General features: G+C 50.6%; 1 protein-coding gene across 6 annotated transcripts in view; it reads right to left on the bottom strand.

The window, feature by feature from the left end:
* ULK1 (unc-51 like autophagy activating kinase 1) overlaps positions 1-19,462 on the bottom strand; it is a 56,411-nt gene extending 36,949 nt beyond the window's left edge. For all 6 annotated transcript variants that reach the window (XM_043979722.1, XM_043979726.1, XM_043979725.1 and 3 more), the window contains exons 1-5: positions 18,475-19,462; positions 17,776-17,868; positions 17,381-17,422; positions 4,478-4,510; positions 4,090-4,126 (exon numbers count right to left, since the gene is read on the bottom strand). In XM_043979722.1, coding sequence (XP_043835657.1) covers positions 4,090-4,126; positions 4,478-4,510; positions 17,381-17,422; positions 17,776-17,868; positions 18,475-18,564 — 295 coding nt within the window. In that variant the 5' untranslated portion in view covers positions 18,565-19,462. The remainder of the gene's footprint in view (positions 1-4,089; positions 4,127-4,477; positions 4,511-17,380; positions 17,423-17,775; positions 17,869-18,474) is intronic.
* Positions 19,463-20,913: the final 1,451 nt, after the last annotated feature.

Below are 20,913 nucleotides of genomic sequence, written 5' to 3'. Positions count from 1 at the left end.
GTCCCTGGGGCTCAGCTGTCATGACGACATCCTGAGATCAAACAATTCCCCAGCTGCCCTCCCCCCCATTTAGAGAGCTCTTAATACTGAGGCCCCAAGGAGAGGCCTCAGGCCTCAGGCTCACCAGGTTAAGTGACAAAACTGGGGAGAAAATACCACCAAACCCTGTCTCCTAACCTCCCATTCTATTGAGCCTTCTACAACTGGGCTGAGAGGAATCCTTAGGAAATGCCCTGGCATTAGGATCAGATCAGAGCTCAGACTGGGGCCAGGCTCAGGGAATTTGGGGCAAACTCCCCAATCTCAGCCTTCAATAAAGTGACCATCCCAATGAAGGCGCCTTCCTATTTCCCATCCCTGGCCACATACTTTTATCTTTAGAAGAACATCTGGAAAGACCAGATGTTTGCATCAAAAACAGACCCTGGGCGCTCCTAAGCAAATGATCCCAAGGGGGATACCAAGAAATAAGGGCTGGCTGGGGGTGGGGTAGGAGGGGGGAGCGCTCTCTGTCTTCAAGGGACTATCTCTGGCTATGTGGGGGCGGGGTAGAGAAAGGGGGTGGGGGAAGAGCTTCACTCAGCTAAATAAATAAATAAATAAAAATTGAAAAACCATTTATATTCACATACATACATGGAAGCAAATTTATGCAAACATATAGGAATGAAAAACATGTTAATACACTTTCTAAAAACAATAATTTCACAGACAATCCTCTTTAGTCCTTTGTATACTGAAATGTTATTTCGACGAGTGATTTCATAAGAAAAAATTAAAAATTTTAAAAAAGAATACAAGAACTAAGGAATTTCCTCCTGAATACAAGACACCTTTTTCCGCCTTCTACAGTTCCCACTTGAGTTTGGCTAAATTTCAATTTCTCTTCCTCTTTTTAAAAAAAAAAAATTTCTTTGTCATAAGGGATGGACTCTATAGGAATGGGGACAGAGGGATACTGGAGTACACAGACAAACAAGAGACCAATAAACACCCAGTTTGGTTTTTTTTCCTTCAAAATTACATTAATTTTCTTTAAAAATAAAAAGTGCAGGGTGGTAGAAATAGCATTCAGGCGATAGGGTTGAGAGTAAATCCCCACAATTCCTCCTCCCTCTGGAGGAGACACAGAACTCTTGGGACTCAGGAGCCAAAAAGAAAACCTGTGTGTGTGTGTGTGTGTGTGTGTGTGTGTGTGTGTCTGTCTGTCTGTCTGTCTATCACTCAGAGTATGCGTGTCTCTCTGCCTCCATCCACGGCCCGCCCACCCTTTTCATCCCCATCGGCCACCAGCTTGTTTCCCTGTGGAAAAAGCCCTGGTGTCACAGGGCCCACACCTCTGAAACGTACTAGATGTGAGACCTTGGGGACAAGTCACTTAACCAGTGTGAGCCTCAGTTTCCTCATATAGCAAATGAAGGGAGTTGAAAGTAGCTGACCCCCTGCAGGTTTCTCCTAGCTTTCAATCTATGGTGCTTAGATTCTGCTGAAGACACTTCAAGGGCAAGGGGACAAACTGTGAACAAAGCTGCTGAGTCAGCTGCTCCCCGCAAAGCTCAGATGCCTGGAAGAAGTTTTTCCTTGTCAGACATAGTCCCCCATCCTTGGGCATCTTTGCCAGCAGCATGAGGAAGGACAACACCAAAGTATACCTTTCTCCACCTGGCTCTCATAACCAGTACAGAAACAGGGGGCTTAGTCTGGAGTTTGCAAACGGGAAAAAGCTAAATGGATCAATCACTAAGGACTTGAACCCAGAGCCTAGGTGCTCTAACCCTGGGCTACCCAGACACTAAACTCGGCCCCTCCTCCCACCCCCTTCAAGGAGATCTCTAACTGTTTAGTTCTTTCTTGCATACCAGCTTGGGGGATTCCTACCCCGTTTTACAGATGAAAACACTCAAGGCCAGAGAGGAGGAAGCGATCTGCCCACGGGTGCACAGGCTGGTTACTGGCTGACAGACAGATGCACGCATGGGCGCACACACACACACACACACACAGCTGAGACGCACCCTGGCCCACATGGCGCATCACCAGACTGCAACCCCGTGCTCAGAGTTGTTATCAGAGTCCCTCCATCACATGCCACAAAGAGCAAACACAGGCTCTGGGAGCGATCGATCAGGAGGGGCCTCCCATAGAAAGGGGGGAGAGGCTACTGAGAAAGAGCCAGCTATCCCCCCCACCAGGGGCCTGCTGGGCACTTGGCTGGACAGCGTGGACACCTCAGCTATGCTGGCCCCTGTAGTGGACCCTGAGGACACAAGCTTATCAGCACACCAAAGGTCAGGTGCCCTGCGCTCAGTCAGACAGACCGGCCGTCCAGACAGCTGTCAAAGGGAAGAGTAAACAAGCAGAGGGCCAGGGCCTGCGTACAGACTGGCTAGGTCCCAGTCCTGCCTTCAGTCAACCCAAATATTTACAGACTGCCTGCTGCTTATGTAGGTGTGTGTGTACGTGAGAAGAGGCCTGGCCCCAGCGAAGGGTCCTCCGGCCCAGTCGTGGGCTGCAGCCCTCCTAGATACACCAGGGGCCCGGGTGCAAGAATGAGGAGCCCTGCCTCAGCCCCTAACGCCATGTATGACCTCGGGACAGGTCTGAGACTGAAAAGGCCTCAGACTGTCCCTCTTCCAACTACAGTCACCAGCACCGCTCATGGTTCTAGAGCATCCTAATCTAAGATGAAGGGTCTGCCACGTACTTCCAAAAAATAAGCCCCTGAGTTTTGGGGAATACAAGTCTTTTTTTATCCCCACTGTCTAGGAGAAGAAATGAACTTGGCCACTGACCTGCTATCACTCAAGCATAGCCAGGACTGAGATGTAAACCCCCAAGGTCTTTGGTCTCCAAGCCCAGGACTCTTTCCACCAAGCCCTGCTCCCTCCTGGCTCTCATTGTGTTCTGGAATCTCCTCCAGGCTGCCCCTTCTCCCAGGAGCTAGCCTACTGATACCCTTCGTCCTGCCCAGCAACCAGAGAACACAGGCCCCCACCTCTGTCCCTAGGCCCTCTCTCCACCCAGAGCTGTAAAGGTAAGAGTAACCCTAGCACCTTTTCTTAGGAGCCTCTCTGTTTTATTTAGGGTCCCCAAAGAAGATCTGAAGGAGCAGGCCGCAAGCCTCAGGGCCACTGGCCACCTTAGGGGCAAGAAAAGTGACCTTGGGCCTATTGAGTGTCCTAACTCTGGGCTGGTCCACCCCCTCCCTCCTCACCCACCAAACCACTTGCCCCAAGCCCCAGACCCCAATGCAATCCCTTCCCACCAGAAATAAACAATCTATTCTTTCTGCCTGTGGTTGGCCTTCTTGGCTGATAATAAAAAGGCAGGGCAGCTAGGTGGCGCAGTGGATAGAGCATTGGCCCTGCATTCAGGAGGACCTGGGTTCAAATCTGACCTCAGACACTTGACACTTACTAGCTGAGTGACCCTGGGCAAGTCACTTAACCCCAATTGCCTCACCAAAAAAAAAAAAAAAAAAAGGGCAGAGAGAGAGAGAGAAGCCAAACTAATGAAATAATCTGGCATTTATAGCATCCTCTCAAAGTTTGCTAAGCACTTTATAATCACTGTAGCCAACACTTCCATAGTGCTTAACTATGGGTCAGGCCATGTGCTTGCTTTATCATCCGATCTGGTCCTCACACTTACCCTGGGAGGTAGGTGCTATTATTATCCCCATTTAACAGATGAGGAAACTGAGGCAGGCAGGTTATGGGACTTGTCCAGGGTCACACAACACTGAGGGTGGATCTGAACTCAGCTCCTCCTTGACCATCCACTGCTATCTCACTGATCGATCCCCACACAATTATGCTGGGAGGCCATGACTCTTATTTCCATTTTACAGAGAAGAAAACTAAGCACACAAAGAGGTCACAGTCAGCAAGTACCTGAGGAGGGGTCTGAATTCGGCTTTTTCTAACTCTCAGTCCCTCACGACCAGTTACCAGGTAAATCCCAACCAGTGCCTGGGCAATTCTCAGCAAGCCACACTCTATACACTCCCCAACTGTATGGGCGTGCTTGCTCACTCCCAAGAACCCTCCTCTGCTCCCTCATGATGTGCAGGGCCACTGAGTTACTCACAGTGCAGGTAGTCAGCAAGGTCGCCCCCATTGCAGTACTGGAAGAGAGAAAGGAGAAAAGTCAGCAGCAGCTAGTCACACCACAGTCCCCCCACCTGTAAAACCAGGAGGCTTTAGGTGCCCCCGAGCCCTGACATTCTGTGTTTCAAAGGCTATCCCAGTTCTGACCTCTATTGAGGGTCCTTCTAGTTCTGACATGCTGGGGTCTAAGATTCCTTCCTGCTCTGACATTCTATGCTCCTGGGGCCCTCCCAGATCTGAGCTCATGTCACCAGGACAGCTCCTCCTAAACTCAGTAAGAAGCCAGGAGAGAAGAGGCCCAGCTTCCAGGAAACCCACATCTATCCCCTTTTCTCCCACTGTGATTGTAGCAGGACCACAGAACTCACCTCCATGACCAGGTACACTGAACTGGCCACCTCCTGGAAGACAAAAGAAAATAGTCAACAGATGAGGATTTTGGAAAAGCCACCCCCCCCCTCTTACAGAGTCACAGAGGGAAGCCAAGCATCCCAAAGCCTGAGGAAGGGATCAACCCAGCCAAGGACTGGCAACCAGCTGGGGTTGCTCCCCAACCAATGGAAGGGAAAGGACCGGCCTCTCTGGAGGCTGGGGCGGCCTCTGTGGCGGCCTCCCTAGGTTTGTGGGAACAGCCCATTTCAGTGCTTCCTTAATGTAAGACGCCAGGAAAATTATAGGTCAGTACCACACTGAGGGTGAGTCAGGCCCCTGGGCGGGCACTGAGCCTGTACCAGCCACCGTTGCCAGGAGGGCACTCTACTAGCATCTCTGCCCCACCCCCTTTTATTTAAATGGTCACTCCCAGGCCCTAGGTGTCAGGGAGGCCCCACCCCAGGAGCACTGGGGCCTCCCTCCTTAAGCTCTCTTCATCCTCCTCCAGCCCCAAACATAAAAATACACAGATGCTACGTGCATGCAGTCATGTGCTGATAGAAGCACAAAGGAGGTGGTGCCCTGGTCTTGTATTAAGGGCAATGAATTTGGATCTGGACTGGAATCCCAGCTCTGTCTCTTACCACCAATGTGACCTTGAGCCAAGGGCCTGGATGATCTGTCCTCTGTCTCCCCAAAATGTAAAATGAGGGGGCTGGACTGTAATGACTTCTGCAGCCCCTCCCAGCTCTAGGTGGCCTACTGAAGACAGAAGCTGCAGTGGACTTGTGGAGACAGTTTTGGACATGGTCCCAGTGGGGATTTGTATTGCTTGGCTATCCTTGTTACAAGGATTGGGGGTTCTGTCTTTTTTGGGGGGGGCGGAGGGAACAAAAGAAAATAAATGCTTGTTAACTGATTTTTTTAAATCTCCTGCATTTCAGACAAGGACAAAAAAACCAAACCCTCATGATTTTGAGTATAACTCTTGACATCCTGGAGGGTAAGAACAAGCAGACATGCATATACAGAGGCTCAGGTACAAAATAATATGCTTGGGCATCTTTTTCTTACTTTCCTGCTAAGTAGGGCCAGGCCCAGGAACCCAACAGAGCCCCAGGTGTTTCCAGGCAGTTATGAATGTTCTGGGGAAAGAAGGGTGAATCCTGGATGGTGGCAGGAGCCCCATGGTCTTCTCTGACCTGGGGTGGGATTCCTGGGAGCTCCCCTGGCCCAGATCAGATCCTCACTGTGAGGAATAACCACAGTGGCTGCACCAGGCCTGGCCTGAAGAAGCTAGCCAGGCCTCTGCTGCCTTCTGGGTGGTAGGGGTACAACCGGCCAGGAACAGAGAGCAGAGGGTGCACAAGGTGGTCCTTTGGCTCTAACAACATTTACAGCATCAGCTGTGGCAAAGGAGAGGCCTAGGAGGACAGTGTTGAGGCGGGGATGAGAACGCCTGTGGACAAGCACAGCGGTCCCCACTTTGTCCAATGGCCAACCTGCTGTCCTGGGTCTTTCTCAAAGATAAAAGAATCAGGTCCCAGAAGGCAGGAGCAGCTTCATTCATGTCTTTGAATCCTTAACACCTGGCAATCAGTAGGCCTTTAATAAATAACATGGCTGGGAGTTAAGACCTGGGGTCATGGGCAGCTAGGTGGCACAGTGGATAGAGCACTGGCCCTGGAGTCAGGAGTACCCGAGTTCAAATCCGACCTTAGACACTTAACACTTACTAGCTGTGTGGCCCTGGGGCAAGTCACTTGACCCCAATTGCCTCACTAAAAAAAAAGAACTGGGGTCACAGTCCTGGATCAGCACCCCCAGTAACTGAGAATGCAGCTGGTCCACACAGGATGAGTTTTGACACCAGACCCAGAAATATCTCCCCTCTCCAGCTGCCATGACCATGCCCCTCCTTCCCCAGGCCAACAGGGAGGTGGGGTCATTAATCAGGCCATCCAAGTTACTCCTCCCTTTTCCCCCAGAACAAATCGCTCATTCAGCAGGAGACAGGACACATATCTTTGGGGCTAAGGAGGAAACCTGGGCTGATGTGGTTACTGGTCCTGACCACAGTCTCATCCCCACCCATGGAAATGATGAAATGGGCAATCTTTCTTTTTTCCTTCCTCTCCTAATAGAAACCAAGCCCTGCTGACTGACCTTGTATAGCTTCACAGGCTGCTAATGCCCAGGAGGAAGACCAGAAGCTTCCCAAGGACAGGCAATGCTTTTCTTTTTTTCTATATCCCTGCCCAGTACTGAGAACAATCTGGTTTTTGATTAATAAATACTGGCAGGGTTGGGGGGGGTGCAGCTAGGTGGCGCAATGGACAAAGCACCAGCCCTAGATTCAGTAAGACCCGACTTCAAAATCAGGCCTGACACTTGACACTTCCTAGCTGTGTGACCCTGGGCAAGTCACAGTCACAACCCTCATTGTCCTAAAAAAAAAATGCTGGCTGGATAGTCACCGAATCTCAGAGCTAGAAGTTTTTATTAAGCAGGTATAAAGTACCAGCTGTGCAGCTAGGTGGCACAGTGGAGTCAGGGCGACCTGAGTTCAAATCCAGCCTCTGACACTTACTAGCTATGTGACACCCCCCCCCCCACCCCGGGCAAATCATGTCAGCCTGTTTGCCTCAGTTTTCTCATCAGAAACCACTGAAAAACTGAACAAACAACAAAATCCTATCTGGATTTCCTTCCATGGGTTCAGACAGCAACCCCTGCATTCCTGACCATCTCAAGCCAACTGAGGGTCGTGCCCAGATAGGTTGGACAGTTCCCCCTTTCTCCTTACATGTTGGGGACTCCAGTGGCCATCCCATCATTCTGTTCTTGCTACAGAAGCCCAGCTTCTCTTCCTACATGTAACCCAATTAAGAACAGCCTCAGTGACTTCCTTGAAGGTTCCACACTGAAGACTGTTCATTCCCACCTTGGGTCTCCCAGATGCGCTTGGGTGTGAGCCCCCACTTCCACTCTTTGGAGGCAGATCTGACATCCAGCACCTCTTACCCCTCTCATCTCCATGCCGTTCAATTCATTCCAGTACATGAACCTAGGCTTCCCCTCCTTCCAGTTAAATATCCCCCATTCTCATGGTACGGACTCAATAATCAAGGCTGCCCTTCACCATCCTAGTGCCTCTGCAGTTCATCAATATCCGTCTTAAACCGTGGTACCCCATGTTGAATAAATGTGGCTGGATGGGGACAGAATGAAGGATTACCATCTCTTTCATCCTTATCATATGGATTTAATTCCTAGCACCTACCTCAGGGGTGGGGGGCCCTCTTCCCCCAACCAGGAATCTGTCATGCGGACCTACACTTCTGGTAGACAGTACATCCCTTAAACCCTTGGAGGAATGAATCTGAATTCACAGAACAGATTACTGGGGAGTAGGGAGGCCAAGAAAATAGAGAAAGTCTCTTCTCCTTTAACCAGAAGTACATCAAGAGAGCAGTAGCTCCTATTTCTAGGACTGACCGTTTACAGAGAACTTTCTTTGCAGCAGCCCCAAGAGCAAAGCTACATTTTATCCCTGTTTCACAGCTCATGGGCTCAAAATATAAACACAGAAGGGATCTTAAGAGATCTCTACTTCAACCTGATTATTTTACAGATAAGGAATCTAAGGCCTGGAAAGCAGAGGAAACAGAAGTCTACACGCTTAAGTGACTTGCTCAGGGTGACATGATCATTAGTCATTAGTTAACCCAGCTCTGTATACTTTTTACCAGTTGTCCCCCAAACAGTTCGCTGAAATTCAGTTTACAAAACTTCTTGGGAATCTCTTCTATGAAAACCTTTCCCTCCCAAGCTGCCCAAGTTCTATCACCAACCCTCTCAGACACATGGGTTTCAAGATCATCCTTGACCCTCCCTCTCTCCACTCTCCCCCCTCCAGGATATAGTCACTTGCCAATGTTCTTGATGCGACAATCTCTAACCCCTTCTCTGTATTTACACAGCTAACAACCTGGTCAAGGCCTTTGAAACCTGTCTTCCCTCCTCACCTTGAAGCTCAAGAAACAGTTATTGGTTTCTCTGATAAAGGTCTCATTTCCAAGACAGATAAGGAACTGATTCAAATTTATGAGAGCCGCCACCCTGCCCCCTATCTGACACAAGGTCAAAGGATGTGAAGGGGCGCTTTTCAAAGGAAGAATCACAACCACATGGAAAAATGATTGGAGAAATGCCTTCCAGTCTCCTTCCCTTCTCCAGTCCCATTTTCCATAAAAGTTGTTCCAAAAAAAACCCCCCCAAAACAAAACAAAAAAAGGGGCAGCTAGGTGGCGCAGTGGATAAAGCACTGGCCTTGGATTCAGGAGGACCTGAGTTCAAATCCAGCCTCAGACACTTGACACTGGCTGTGTGACCCTGAGCAAGTCACTTAACCCTCATTGCCCCACAAAACAAACAAAACAAAAGTTGTTCAAGGATGTATAAGCGAGGCAGGCTAGGTGTTGCAGTGGATAAAGCACCGGCCTTAAATTCAGGAGTACCCGAGTTCAAATATGGCCTCAAACACTTGACACTTACTAGCTGTGTGACCCTGGGCAAGTCACTTAACCCCCACTGCTCCCCTCCAAAGCAAGGATGTTTAACCACAAGCCTGACTACATCATGCCTCTGCCTAAAACCCTTCGGTGGCTCCCTGTTGCTCACTAGGAAAAAATTTTAAATTCTTGAGCCAGGTATAAGGCCCTGACAAGCTGGAGTCAAACTCTTCCGGCTTTATTTCCTAATACTTCCTTTCAAACACTCTCCAGTGCTGATAAGCCAGACTGCTGGCTGTCCCCTGAACTGGACCCTGCCACCCTGAGGCGTTTTTCAGTCCTGTCTGGGTTTCCTTAGCAAAGATACCGAGTGGTTTGCCATTTCCTCCTCCAATTATGCACATACAAGCTGTCCCAAATCCAGATCCAATGAGTTAACATATGTCGGGAGCTTTTCAAGTGTGATGTAGATGATAACTTCCCTCTCCCCCAGAACGAGCCATGGTTGCCTCCCCCAGACAGGCCTCCTTTCTCCTCTCCTAAGCACTCAAGACAGGCTTGTTTACAAAGCAATCCCCAAGACCCTCATCTGGGCTGAGAGTCTGACAGTGTAAGAAGTCACCTACGCTCCTGGATGCCCTAACCCTAGGCCTGGGGAGGAAATAAGCCTTTTAAATATCAAGAGTCTATCTTCTCAACTTCCCTGGAGGATTAAGCCAAGCCCCTGACCCTTCTTCTATGGTCTGAGCAGAAGAAAATGGCCAGATCTTCCCCGGAACTCAGGGACTGTCTCAGACTCCCAGAACCAAAACCTGGGCTGGAAAACGGCAGATATGGTAAAGCCACAAGCAATCCAAACTTGGCTCTGGGGACCTGGGACCTCAAATTCACTGGGCTAGGGGGTGCTCTCTAACACGAGAGTACTTGGGCTTCCTTCCAACTGTAAATGCTGTGGTTCTAAGACACGAGACGAGGGGCGTGTGCCCCCAGCATCAGACGCTGGAGGTTCCCTGTTCTCCCTCATTGGAGGTCTGGTCCTCAAGGCCCATGCAGAACCAGCTAGCCTCTCCTCCCTCCCCCTTGCAACAACAGAGGCCGCCCTCCCTTCTGCTGCCCCAGGGGCCAGCTGCTGCAGAGAGATAGCAGAGAGGTAGATAGCGACCATCTGCTCTCCCTGGGAGGGTCCGATGAATCACCCAGATACCACTCTGCTCCCCGTTGCTCAGAGCTGGAGGGAAGGCTGGGAGGACTGAGGGTTAGGCAGACAAACAAGGTTGTACGAGTCAGTGATTCTGGAAAACGGAGGAAACTACAGCTCACTCTCAGCCTGCCCAGGATACTGGAGGAGCCAGGCCTAGCTCTGACCCCCTCCCAGTTCCTGTTGCTTTTCCCAGGTGCAAATTCCTGGCATGCAGCAGGTGCTGGATAAATGCTTGCTGATTAAATCCTGACTGGTTGGCACCTCCGGGGTACTGTCTCAGATCCTTAGCTCCTCACCCTCAGAGACCTTGTGACAAGAAAGGCCTCCACAAGCTAGGCCTGATCCCCATTTCTACTCACAGAGTCTAATTCAATTAAAGCCCTGGACTCCTTCCAAACGCAGGCTGGCCCACATCCCCACGGTCCTTTAAGCACTGCTCTGAAAGGCTGCTCACGGGCCAGGCCCCACTTTAATCTGAAGACTGCCCCCTGACCTGGGCAAGGGACCAGCTCCTAACCACCACGGTGGCCACTACTTCCCCTCTTCCACTCACCGGGGACAGAAGCATGAAGCTGACAGCATCAGTCGCAGGCCTCACCCAAGAAATCACCATGATCCACATTGGGAAGGGGGAGGGAGAGGTGTCTGGGACTAGGCTGAATCCAGCCAGGGTCAGTAGAACAGAAGGTTGTACAGGGCAGGCCCCCAATCCCCAGATGTCAGGCAGCCAGCAAGCAACTACACTCCTAGGCTCTTGTGGGGGGGACCCAAGCCAAAAAAAATGACAACTCCCCATCTAGAGCCTCCCTGGCCTCCCCTCAGGGCCCAGGCCTCATTAACTCCCCCTCCTTCTACCCTACATTTCACACCTGGCACTAACTTATAAGAAGCCCTTCTATTCTTCTAATTCCTTTGGGCATCTCCAAATGGCTGTGTACACTCCTCCCCTCCAACCAGAGGCATCCTAGCACGGAGAACCAGAAACTGCTCAGGGGTCTCTCTCAGGGGTCTTAGTTTCTCAAGCAGGGGCCTCCTCTCCGGCTAGAAGGGCTCACAGAGTAGGGGAAGAGCTCAGTGGTCTGAGCTGGCCTTCCCAGGCCTGGAGCATCTAGTTCCATCACATCCCGGACCACACAGCTAAATTTGGTTTTAACAACCTCCCTCAGGGAGGCAACAGGTGTTTCCCCCGCCTTGGCCTGGCACGGGCACGGGCACAGGCCCGGGCATGGGTATGGCTTGGACCACCACAAGGATCATTCTAAAAGAACCACTCACTCCTCTGCTTTCTCTCTCAAGGCTTAAATTAAGGCTGGGACCCCTGGGAACCCTAAAAACAAAAATCCCAAATTCCATCCATTCTCAGACTATATTCTTCTCATCAGCCTTACCTACCTGCAGCCTCTTATGAATGACATTCCATCTGCCTACATTGCCTGCCCTTGCACTGGTGGTCCCCACTCCAGTGTCTCATTAATGAGAGACTACCGAAATCAGAATAGCTAAGAGCTCCAGGTTCAAGTCCTGACCCTGACATTTAGAGCTTAATCTGACCCTGGCCTAGGTAAGATCACAGAGGTAGAGCCAGAAGACAACAAGACCATCTACTCCCAAATGCCTCCTTTTGCAGAAAAGCAAATTGAGGCTCAAAGTCACAAAAGAGGTAAATATGGGAGGTTGAGATTCGAACTGAGGTCCCTGGACTCTAGGGCTGCACCAGGGGGTGTCTTTCTGCAAACTATTATTAGAAAGTCACTTCTCTTGGTTTCTCCAATCCCTTCATTTCACAAATGGAGAAACTGAAGCCCAGATAGTTGAAGCAACCTGACTAGAATGGGACAGAGCCGAGATTCAAACTCGAGGTCAGTCCTGACCCTAAATCCATGCTCTCCAGGGAGCCATGCTGAAACAGCTGTTTCAAAACCAACCATTATTTCTATAGAATGCATTTATTTACATATTATTTATGTTACATAAAAATAAATGAACAGAAACATATTTATATAGAAAAAACTACTCAAGGACAGGCTGGAAGGACCTTACAGGTCATGGAGTCTCATCCCCTAGTTTTACAGAGAAGGAAACTGAAGTGAGGCACAGAAAACTTTAGTTGCTACTTAGCTACAGTGTCTGAATGCAAGCTTCCTCCTGACTCCAATACCCCGAGATCCACCACACCATACCTGCCTCTTCACAATAATCCTGGGGGGGGGGGTGGTAAATAGCACCGAAGACTTCTCATCTCCATTTTACAGAAAGGGAAACCAAGGACCAGAGCAAACAGCCTGCCCTAGGAAACATGACCTCCACTGACAAAAGGAGTTACATAACCCCAAACAGGCAAATAATCCTACAGTCACTTATACTTGGCTTTCCTAAACTTTTCCAGAGAGGTCTATACTACAATGAAAAGTATCTGAGACACAGACACCCCCATAAAGTGCAGCAGGCTGGGACCAAGCCTACCTCACTGAGAGGTGGTTATTTTTAAAGAGGGCTCCTCCAGCCTCTCAAAACACACAAAACAGGAGTCCTAACCCCGCCTCTCTTTTTCTTTCTGGGAGACTTAAGTCTCTTTTGCCTAATAGGATCTCCTGTGGACCAGCAGCCAAGCCCAGGTCTGGTGATCACAAGCCTGAGAGAGCATCTGACCTAGTTAACTCCTTCCTTACCAGACTGACTTCCAAAGAGAGGCTGGGGCTCTGTTATCCTTATCCTCAGACCCCACCCTGACCAGGACTCCATTTCCCCTTAGAAAGCTCAGCCTAGTAGCCCCCAAGTCTAGTCCCAGTTTGATTTTCTAAAAGGACCCCAGCAGCTAGGTGGCGCAGTGGATAAAGCACTGGCCCTGGATTCAGAAGGACCTCAGTTTAAATCCAGCCTTAGACATTTGACACTTACTAGCTGTGTGACCCTGGGCAAGTCACTTATTACCCTGAAAAAAAAATAATAAAATAAAAGGACCCCAACCCCATACCTCCATTTTGGAAAGTCCCTCCTCTCTCTTATACCAAGGAGCTCACACCAGCTCTGGTGGGTCTAGGCCTTGAAGTTAGACAACCCCCCCCCCCCAATTCATGCAATCTGGCCTCAGACACTTCCTAGCTGTATGACCCTGGGTAGGTCACTTATCCCCAATTAGCCTCAGTTTCCTCTTCTGTCAAATGAGCTGGAGAAGGAAATGACAAACCACTCCAGTGTCTCTGCCAGGAAAACACCAAATAGCGCCACAGAGTCCAACACAACTGAACAAAGGTGGGGGGGGGGGGGTGTTTCCCGCTGGGAGTTCACATACCAACTTGGAATTTAAAAACCCTTCCTAAGCAGGCACCAATCTTTTCAATCTCATTGCATACACTTCTGTCCCCTCCTGCCTTTGAACAATCGTGTTAATAATAATGGCAGTACATATTGATAAAGCTCTTTGGGGTTTCCACATTACTCATTTTTCTCCTCACAAGGGCCCTGTAAGATTCTTTTATCTTCATTTTAGAAGTGAGAAAAGTCTCACTGAGGGTTAAGTGACTTGCCCAGGGTCACAAGGTCTTCCTGAGGCACACACTTGAAGCACGTTGCCTCTCAAAATAAGCACCACAGGTCTACAGCTAGAAGGGACGTCTAGAAGGTCATCTGGACCAACAACCCCGTCACTTTATGGATGAGGGAACTCAGAGAAAAGTTGTAACCAAAAGTTGTCCCAAGGCGAGAGAGGTAAGATTTAAACCCAGGTCCTCTTACTCTTTCCACATTTCTATGCTGGAGGGGGGAGGGGGAGAGGAAAGTGGTGGTTTAAAAGAGGGAAGGATGGGGTAGCTAGGTGGGTGGCACAGTGGATAAAGCACAAGCCCTGGATTCAGGAGGACCAGGGTTCAAATCTGGCCTCAGACACTTGACATTTACTAGCTGTATGACCCTGGGCAAGTCACTTAATCCCCGTTGCCCCACAAAACCAAACAAAACAAAAAAGAAAATACTTAAACCCAGCTAACCAAAAAAAAGAAAAAAAGAAAAGAGGGAAGGAATCTATAGGCCCCCAAAGCATATCTCCTATCATCCCCAGGGTCCCCCTTATAGAGCCCCAAAGCCAGGCCCTGTCCCAGGGCTACCCCCTCCAGCCCTCCTGAGGCTATTCAAAACTATAGGGATCATGGGATAGCTGGGTAGGGCAGTGGATAGGGCACTGGCTCTGGAGGCAGGAGAACCTGAGTTCAAATCTGGCCTCAGACACTTGACACTTACTAGCTGTGTGACCCTGGGCAAGTCACTTAACCCTAACTGCCTCACCAAAAAACCCCAAACCAAAACAAACTACAGGGATCAGGAAAACGTTTGTAAATCTCACCCAGAATGGGTGAGAAGGCACTCAGACTCTCTCCAACCACCCATCAGTTAGCTCTGCTATCAGTCTACTTAGCTAGTTGTTTTTTTCTCTTTCTTTTAAACACAGGAAAAGGAAAATGGGGTGAGGAGGTGCTCACACTCATTCCCTCCGGCCTTCAAAAGAAAAGCAAAAGCAAAAAACTAAAATCCCCAAGTTAGGTCTAAACCAGAGAACTCACTTCTTGGCTGCCAAAGCCAGCAGTGTTTGGCCTCCAGTCTATGCAGCGAAGAGCTTGTGAGTGAGTCACCATGATCCTGAGGAATTCCCAGGGTTCTGGGAAAACAGGTTAGGCAGGCACGGTGTCCTCGAGGAGAGGTTAGCCCACTGGAAGCCTCACCCACCCCCCCATCCTGTCCTACCTAGGGGTGGAGATGCCAAGTCCTCAAAGTGTGAGAGCAGGGGATCGCCCCACTCCACTCCCAAGCCTCCTGTCTCCAGAGACAGCTGTTCTCACTGAGTACAAGGCCTACCTAGGTAGGGAAGGTGGGAGCAGAGAGAGCTGATAGAGGGATGGTGCCACCAGAGAATCCCCCAAGGGCCATGCCTTGCCACGCCAACTCATGGCAAAGGCTCCTGATGGACCTCACCCCCAAAATCAGCCTCTTTTCTGCTAACCTGAGAAAGCCAACAAGAAATAATGGAGGGGCAGCTAGGTGGCTCAGTGGATAAAGCACTGGCCCTGGAGTCAGGAGGACCTGAGTTCAAATCTGGCCTCAGACACTTGCTAGCTGTGTGACCCTGGAGAAGTCACTGCACCCTGTTTGCCTCAGTTTCCTCATCTGTAAAATGAGCTAGAGAAGGAAATGGGAAACCACTCTTGTATCTTCGCCAAGAAAACCCCATATGGGGTCACGCAGAGTCAGACACAACTGAATACTACTGAACAACAAACCCTCTCTAAAATCTCATCTATGTCTCATATCCTATAAAAAGCTGTCAGGTTGACCCAGGGAGAGGATTCTGAATTCCTTTCCTTGTTACTAAGGGAGTGAGAAGGTTTAGAGAAGGGGGAATGATAGATAAATAATAGACATTTACCTAGCATGTTCTCACTTGAGACTCATTAACCCTCGGAGGCAGGTGTTTAAAGGTAATCCCCCCATTTTACAGATGAGGTAACTGAGGGCCAGAATGGAAATGACTTGTCTATGGTCACATGTAGGAATCTGAACCCAAGCCTTCCTAACTCCAGGTCCAGTTAAGTGAAGGAAATGCAGGTGTTTCGTTTTTATTTTTTTGTTTGATAGTCCAATCACCTCAAAAATAACTAGTCTGATTTCACTACAGGAAGTCCATTTCCCTGCCAGACACAATCATCCCGAGCCCGAGAAATGAAGGGTGTCCCATGGTACCCCCATACAACCTTGGCCAAGAAAAATCTGATTTCTCTGGGCCTCAGTTTCCCCATCAGTAAATTAAGGAGGTAGAAATACAGTAGATAGCCTCCCAGGTCCCTTCTGGCTCTAAGTCTATGGTGTAATACAAACTTCCTTCTCTCTCAAAGAAGAAAAGAAGCCAAGGAAGAAGAGGTTAACAGAGAACCTCCCCCCCATCTGACTTGTGTTGTTATGCACCTGTTATAAGATGCCTGTACCTCCCCGCCCCCCTCCCCAAGAGCAGACAGGAGCCTCAGCACAGGGCAGGGAGGCAGGAAAGAAGGGGTGGGCAGGAAGTCCCTCCCCATCTCCGAGGAGGCCTGGGACACAGTGTCTTCTGTCCCCAGTTTTCCAGGTATCCACAGGCCCATGACCCTGGCCCTTAAGCTCCACCCAGCCATCTTCTGACACAGATCCTCTGCCCCTATCGGTCAGGCAGCACAAAGGGAGGCCACCTCCTCCCAACCCCCCCCCCCATGGCCCAGTCCAACCTGGGGCACCGGAAACTTCCTGTCCTCGGTAAACATGTTTCAAAACCATTAGTCAGCAAGACCAGCTGTCACCAACACAAACACCAAAGGCTCCACCAATCCCTGCTCTGGGATCCCCAGACTGGGTACCAACTCTGACAACAGGCTCAGACTCCCCCCTCTCGTCCCCCCCCCCTCAAGCATGTCCAAGTCTCAGAAGAAACCCTCGGACCCAAGCACAGGGGCCCCTGCCTTCCCCCTGGGCCCCTGGGTGAAGGGCACCGTGGGAAAAATAGTCTGGCCTCCGAGGGAGAGCCCGGGAGAAGACCCAGGGGCCGGAGAAGCAGAGCCCCTGATCCCAGCACGCCTGGCCATAAAGGAATCTCGCTTTAGCCTCTGACGCAAAGAGGCGGCTGGAGCCATGCCAGCCTCCAGGAGCAATGTCAACAAACAGTAGAGAGAACCCAGCTGAGGCTTTCTTAAAGCACCCCCCTGCCCCCAGCCAGGGCCCCTCAAGCCTCAAAGACACAGAAGAAACAGTCCAGGTGGGCCTATGGAAACTCCTCTCAGCATCTCCCTCTCCCCCCAAAACAGCCCAGAGAACAGCCCCGTTCAGGGTGCCTGCCCTATCTGAGGGCCCCCAGCCAGTCCCCTGACCAGCACCCAGAGAGGGGGCCAGATATACACCCAGGAAGCTCATGCCCAGGCTCTGCAAGTCCTCAGAGGCCCCCGGGCACTGGTCTGCCAGGGAACAGCTGCCCTGAACGGCAGCTGGAGAGCCGGGGAGGCCAAGTGGGCACCCAGACATGTTGTGGAGTCAGCAGAGATCAGCTCAGGACTGGACCTGCCCTCCCCCCCTCCTTACGGAAAGAATACATGGTCCAGAGGCTCCCCTCCCCCATCCAGGGACCCCCCCCCCAAAAAAAACCGCAGGGTTAGCCACAGAATCAAAAGAAGTACCTGAAAATCATACAAGGCCACGATATTTTCATGTTTCAATTCCTAGAAAAATGAGAAGAGGTTAAAAATAGAGATTAAACCAGGATAATAAATAGAGGTCTTTAGCACAATGGAGGTATGCAAAGCATTTGACATACATTAAGCCAATCTGAGGGACAGGACATCCCATCAGCCAGCCAATATATGAGAATATTAAATGAGGAAAGCTAAGGCATTGTCCCCATTTTAGAGATGAAGGTTCAGAAGTTAAGTGACTGGCCCGTGGACAAACAGGTAGGCAGTGGGAAGGCTATTTGAACCCAGGTGTTCCTCCTTTGTAGGTCAAATTGGAGAAGAGAACTTGGGACCCCCCCCCAGGAGATCCACACACCCACAACCGAGCCCCCTCCATTCACCTTCAGGATTTTGATTTCCTTTCCCAACAGGGTCTGAGACTTGGCCAGGTTTTTCTTGTTAATGCACTTGACGGCCACCTCCAGCTCATGTTTCTGAAACCCAAAGACCCACGTTCTCAGGGAGCCCAGGCTCGGGAGGGCCTACCCCATTCCTGGAAAACCAGGCCCCATTTCCAAGCTTGGCCAAGGACCCTGGGGGCCGGCAGGGCAGGTGCCCAGACTTGTCAGGACGTGATCCCACTGGCCCCCTGGTACTTTCGGGGCCCACCAGAAGGCGCCCCAAACACCTCTCCAATCCCCCACGCCCCCAAAAAGGCATCTGGGAAAAATCTGACTTCCTTAAAGAAGCCCCCCACTTTCTGGAAAGGGGGAGGCAGTGTCCCTTGCCAAGGGGGAATACTGGGCTTAGAGCTAGGCATGGGTGAAGCCTTGAGGGGAGGCCCCTCACTATAGGGGTGACGACCAACACAATGTCATAGCCCTCCCTCCTCTTGCTTCTTTCTAAACCCTTGGATGTTGGGGGGAATGTTGGGAGGAAGGTGGCTGGGACGAGCCGACTCCATGGGAAATGTGCTGACACTGCATCTCTGGATACAACCACAGAATCCCCGGCTGGCTGGGGTGGTGAAGGTGGAAATAGGGAAGGAAGGGGGAGGGGAGGGGCACAACAAACCCACCCCGCAACCCCCCCTTCCTTACCTCTTTATGCCTCCCTTTAAAGACCACGGCGAATGCCCCGTGGCCAATCAGGTCCTTCCGGCTGAACTCAAACTTTCCCACTGTCTCCATCCCCTTGGGCAGGCGTCGGGCACGCAGCTGGTGGGGGGTCCGAGGAAGAGAAGGCTGTGGACGTGGGCTGGGCTCAGGACAAGGCGGTGGGCGCCAGGGGCCGGACCCAGAAGCGGTCCCTTCTTCCAGCGCGGGGTAGGCTCAAGAATGAGCCCGGGGCTGGCCAGGCCCACGGAGGGTTCCCACGAACTCGGGGTCGCTGGGCCTGTGGCTCCTTTCCCCCACTCCCCGGTCCATGGGCTGCTCTCCTCTTAAGTAAAAATGGGTGGGGGGCATCGTTAGCAGCTGGATGAGATGGGGGGTGAGGGGCTGGGGTCCGTCCTGCTCCGGGTTCGCTTTCTCTGTGGCCTCTTAACTCCGGGCACCCCGAGGGTCAAGCCCCGTGGAGAAATGGTCAAAGTCCGGCCGATTCGGCCCGAGCGCCAGAATCCAGCGAGCGTCTGATGCAAGAGGGGGGGGAGAGATGAGAAAGAGGGGGAAGGAAGGGAAAAGGGAGCACCCCCACACCCCCGCACGGATGCCAGTCCACCTTAAGCAGTCCAGTCCACCTTAAGAGGCGCCAGCCCCCGCGGTCCTTGTTTGTACACAGCTCCTGGCGGAGCGGCCGGTCCGGCGGGGGCGGCCGGAGCCGGAGCCCCTCGGCCGGCCTCGGCCTCCTCTCGTCCGCGGGTCCGGCACCCGCGCAGCCCTCCCGGAGCCCTGGACCCTCCCCCCGAGCCCCACAAACGCTGCGCTGCTCCGGGTCGGGCCTCCTGCTCCCGCTCCTGCTCCTGCTCCTCCTCTGCCCGGCTGACTCGGGGCTGGCGCCGGGGCCGCCTCTGTGGTCGCCGCCGCTGGGCGGGGCTCCGCGGATCCAGATGTGCGACAGCTGGAGCCCCCCGGGGCGGCGCTTCGAGCCTGCTAGCCTGCGCCCCCGCTGCTGCTGCTGCTGCTGCTGCTCCGAGGCCGCTGCGGTTGCTCCGCTCCTGTTGCTCCGCCGCCGCCGCCGCCGCCGCCGCTGCTGCTGCTGCTGCTGCCACTCCGCTCGCCGCCGCTCGGGCTTTGAGACAAAGAGTCGCGGCCCGCCCGGGCCCCGGAGCCTGGGCCGCCCTGGCGCAGCCGCACTACGGACAGACGGCAGCCAGCCACGGCCCAGACGGACGGACGGGCCCGCGGAGGCTGCGGGGAGGGCGGGGCCTGGCGAGGGGGCGGGACCGCGCTGCGGGAGGGGCGGAGCCTGCAAAAACGCCGGGGGCGGGGAGGTGCATCAGTTTACTCCCCACTCGGCCCTCCCCCTCTCCCTGAGTCTCAACCTGCCCTCCGCCCCCCTACCACCGCTGGGCACCTTCAGGTTCCTTCACCCCCCCACACGCCCTCCACCGCCAGTTAAGTTTTAGCATTTAAAAAATACATTAATATACAATTCTTAGAATAAGAACGTCATATAATTGTTTTGTGATCATATAATGCATATATTACCAGCATAAAAAATTAACGTGAATATATGATATATAATTTACAAATACTCCATTATTCAGTTCTTGAATACATATATAATGTGTGATTTTATTATCTCATAAACATATATATATAATAAAGCAACTAATAATGTGAATATATAACAGATAATGTGAAATACAAAAATATATAATTCTTAGAATGCCTAATAATGCAAATACATAATAATATATAATTCTTAGCTTCACAAGTATACAATTCTTAGAATGCATAATTTTGTTCTATATTATACCGTGAATATAAAATAATAATATGAATATATAAGATTGAAATATAGCAGTGTATATTCTTAGAATACATATGCAGTGTATCATTTTATTATATATTATAAATTTGATAATGAACATGTATAATGTAATTTTGAAATATACAAGTATTTAATTCTTAGAATACATATGATGCGTAGTGTTATATATGGTTATGTAGATGAAATAAAACAGCTAAATATTAATATGTAATTTTGAAATACACAAGTATACAATTCTTAGAATATATATAATCTTATTCTAATATATAACAAAATAACTAATAACCTTAATATATAATATACAGTTTTGAAATAAATATACATTTAGCATACATAAACGTATGATTTTAATAATGATAATAATAGCTAAGATTTATTTAGTGCTTACTATGTGCCAGGCACTGTACTAAGTCCTTTACAAATATTTCCTTTTGATCCTTACAACTACCCTATTGGTATCACCATTTTACAGATTAGGAAACTGAGGTAAGACAGAAATTAAATGATTTGTCCAAGGTCCCATAGCTAGTAAGTATCTGAAGCTGGATTTGAAGTGTCAGGTGTTCTACCCACTACAACACCTAGCTGCCCCACAAACAAATATA

This window comes from Dromiciops gliroides, chromosome 1, assembly GCF_019393635.1.
Source record: "Dromiciops gliroides isolate mDroGli1 chromosome 1, mDroGli1.pri, whole genome shotgun sequence".
Lineage (NCBI taxonomy): Eukaryota > Metazoa > Chordata > Mammalia > Microbiotheria > Microbiotheriidae > Dromiciops > Dromiciops gliroides.
This window is presented reverse-complemented; position numbering and strand designations above follow the sequence as displayed.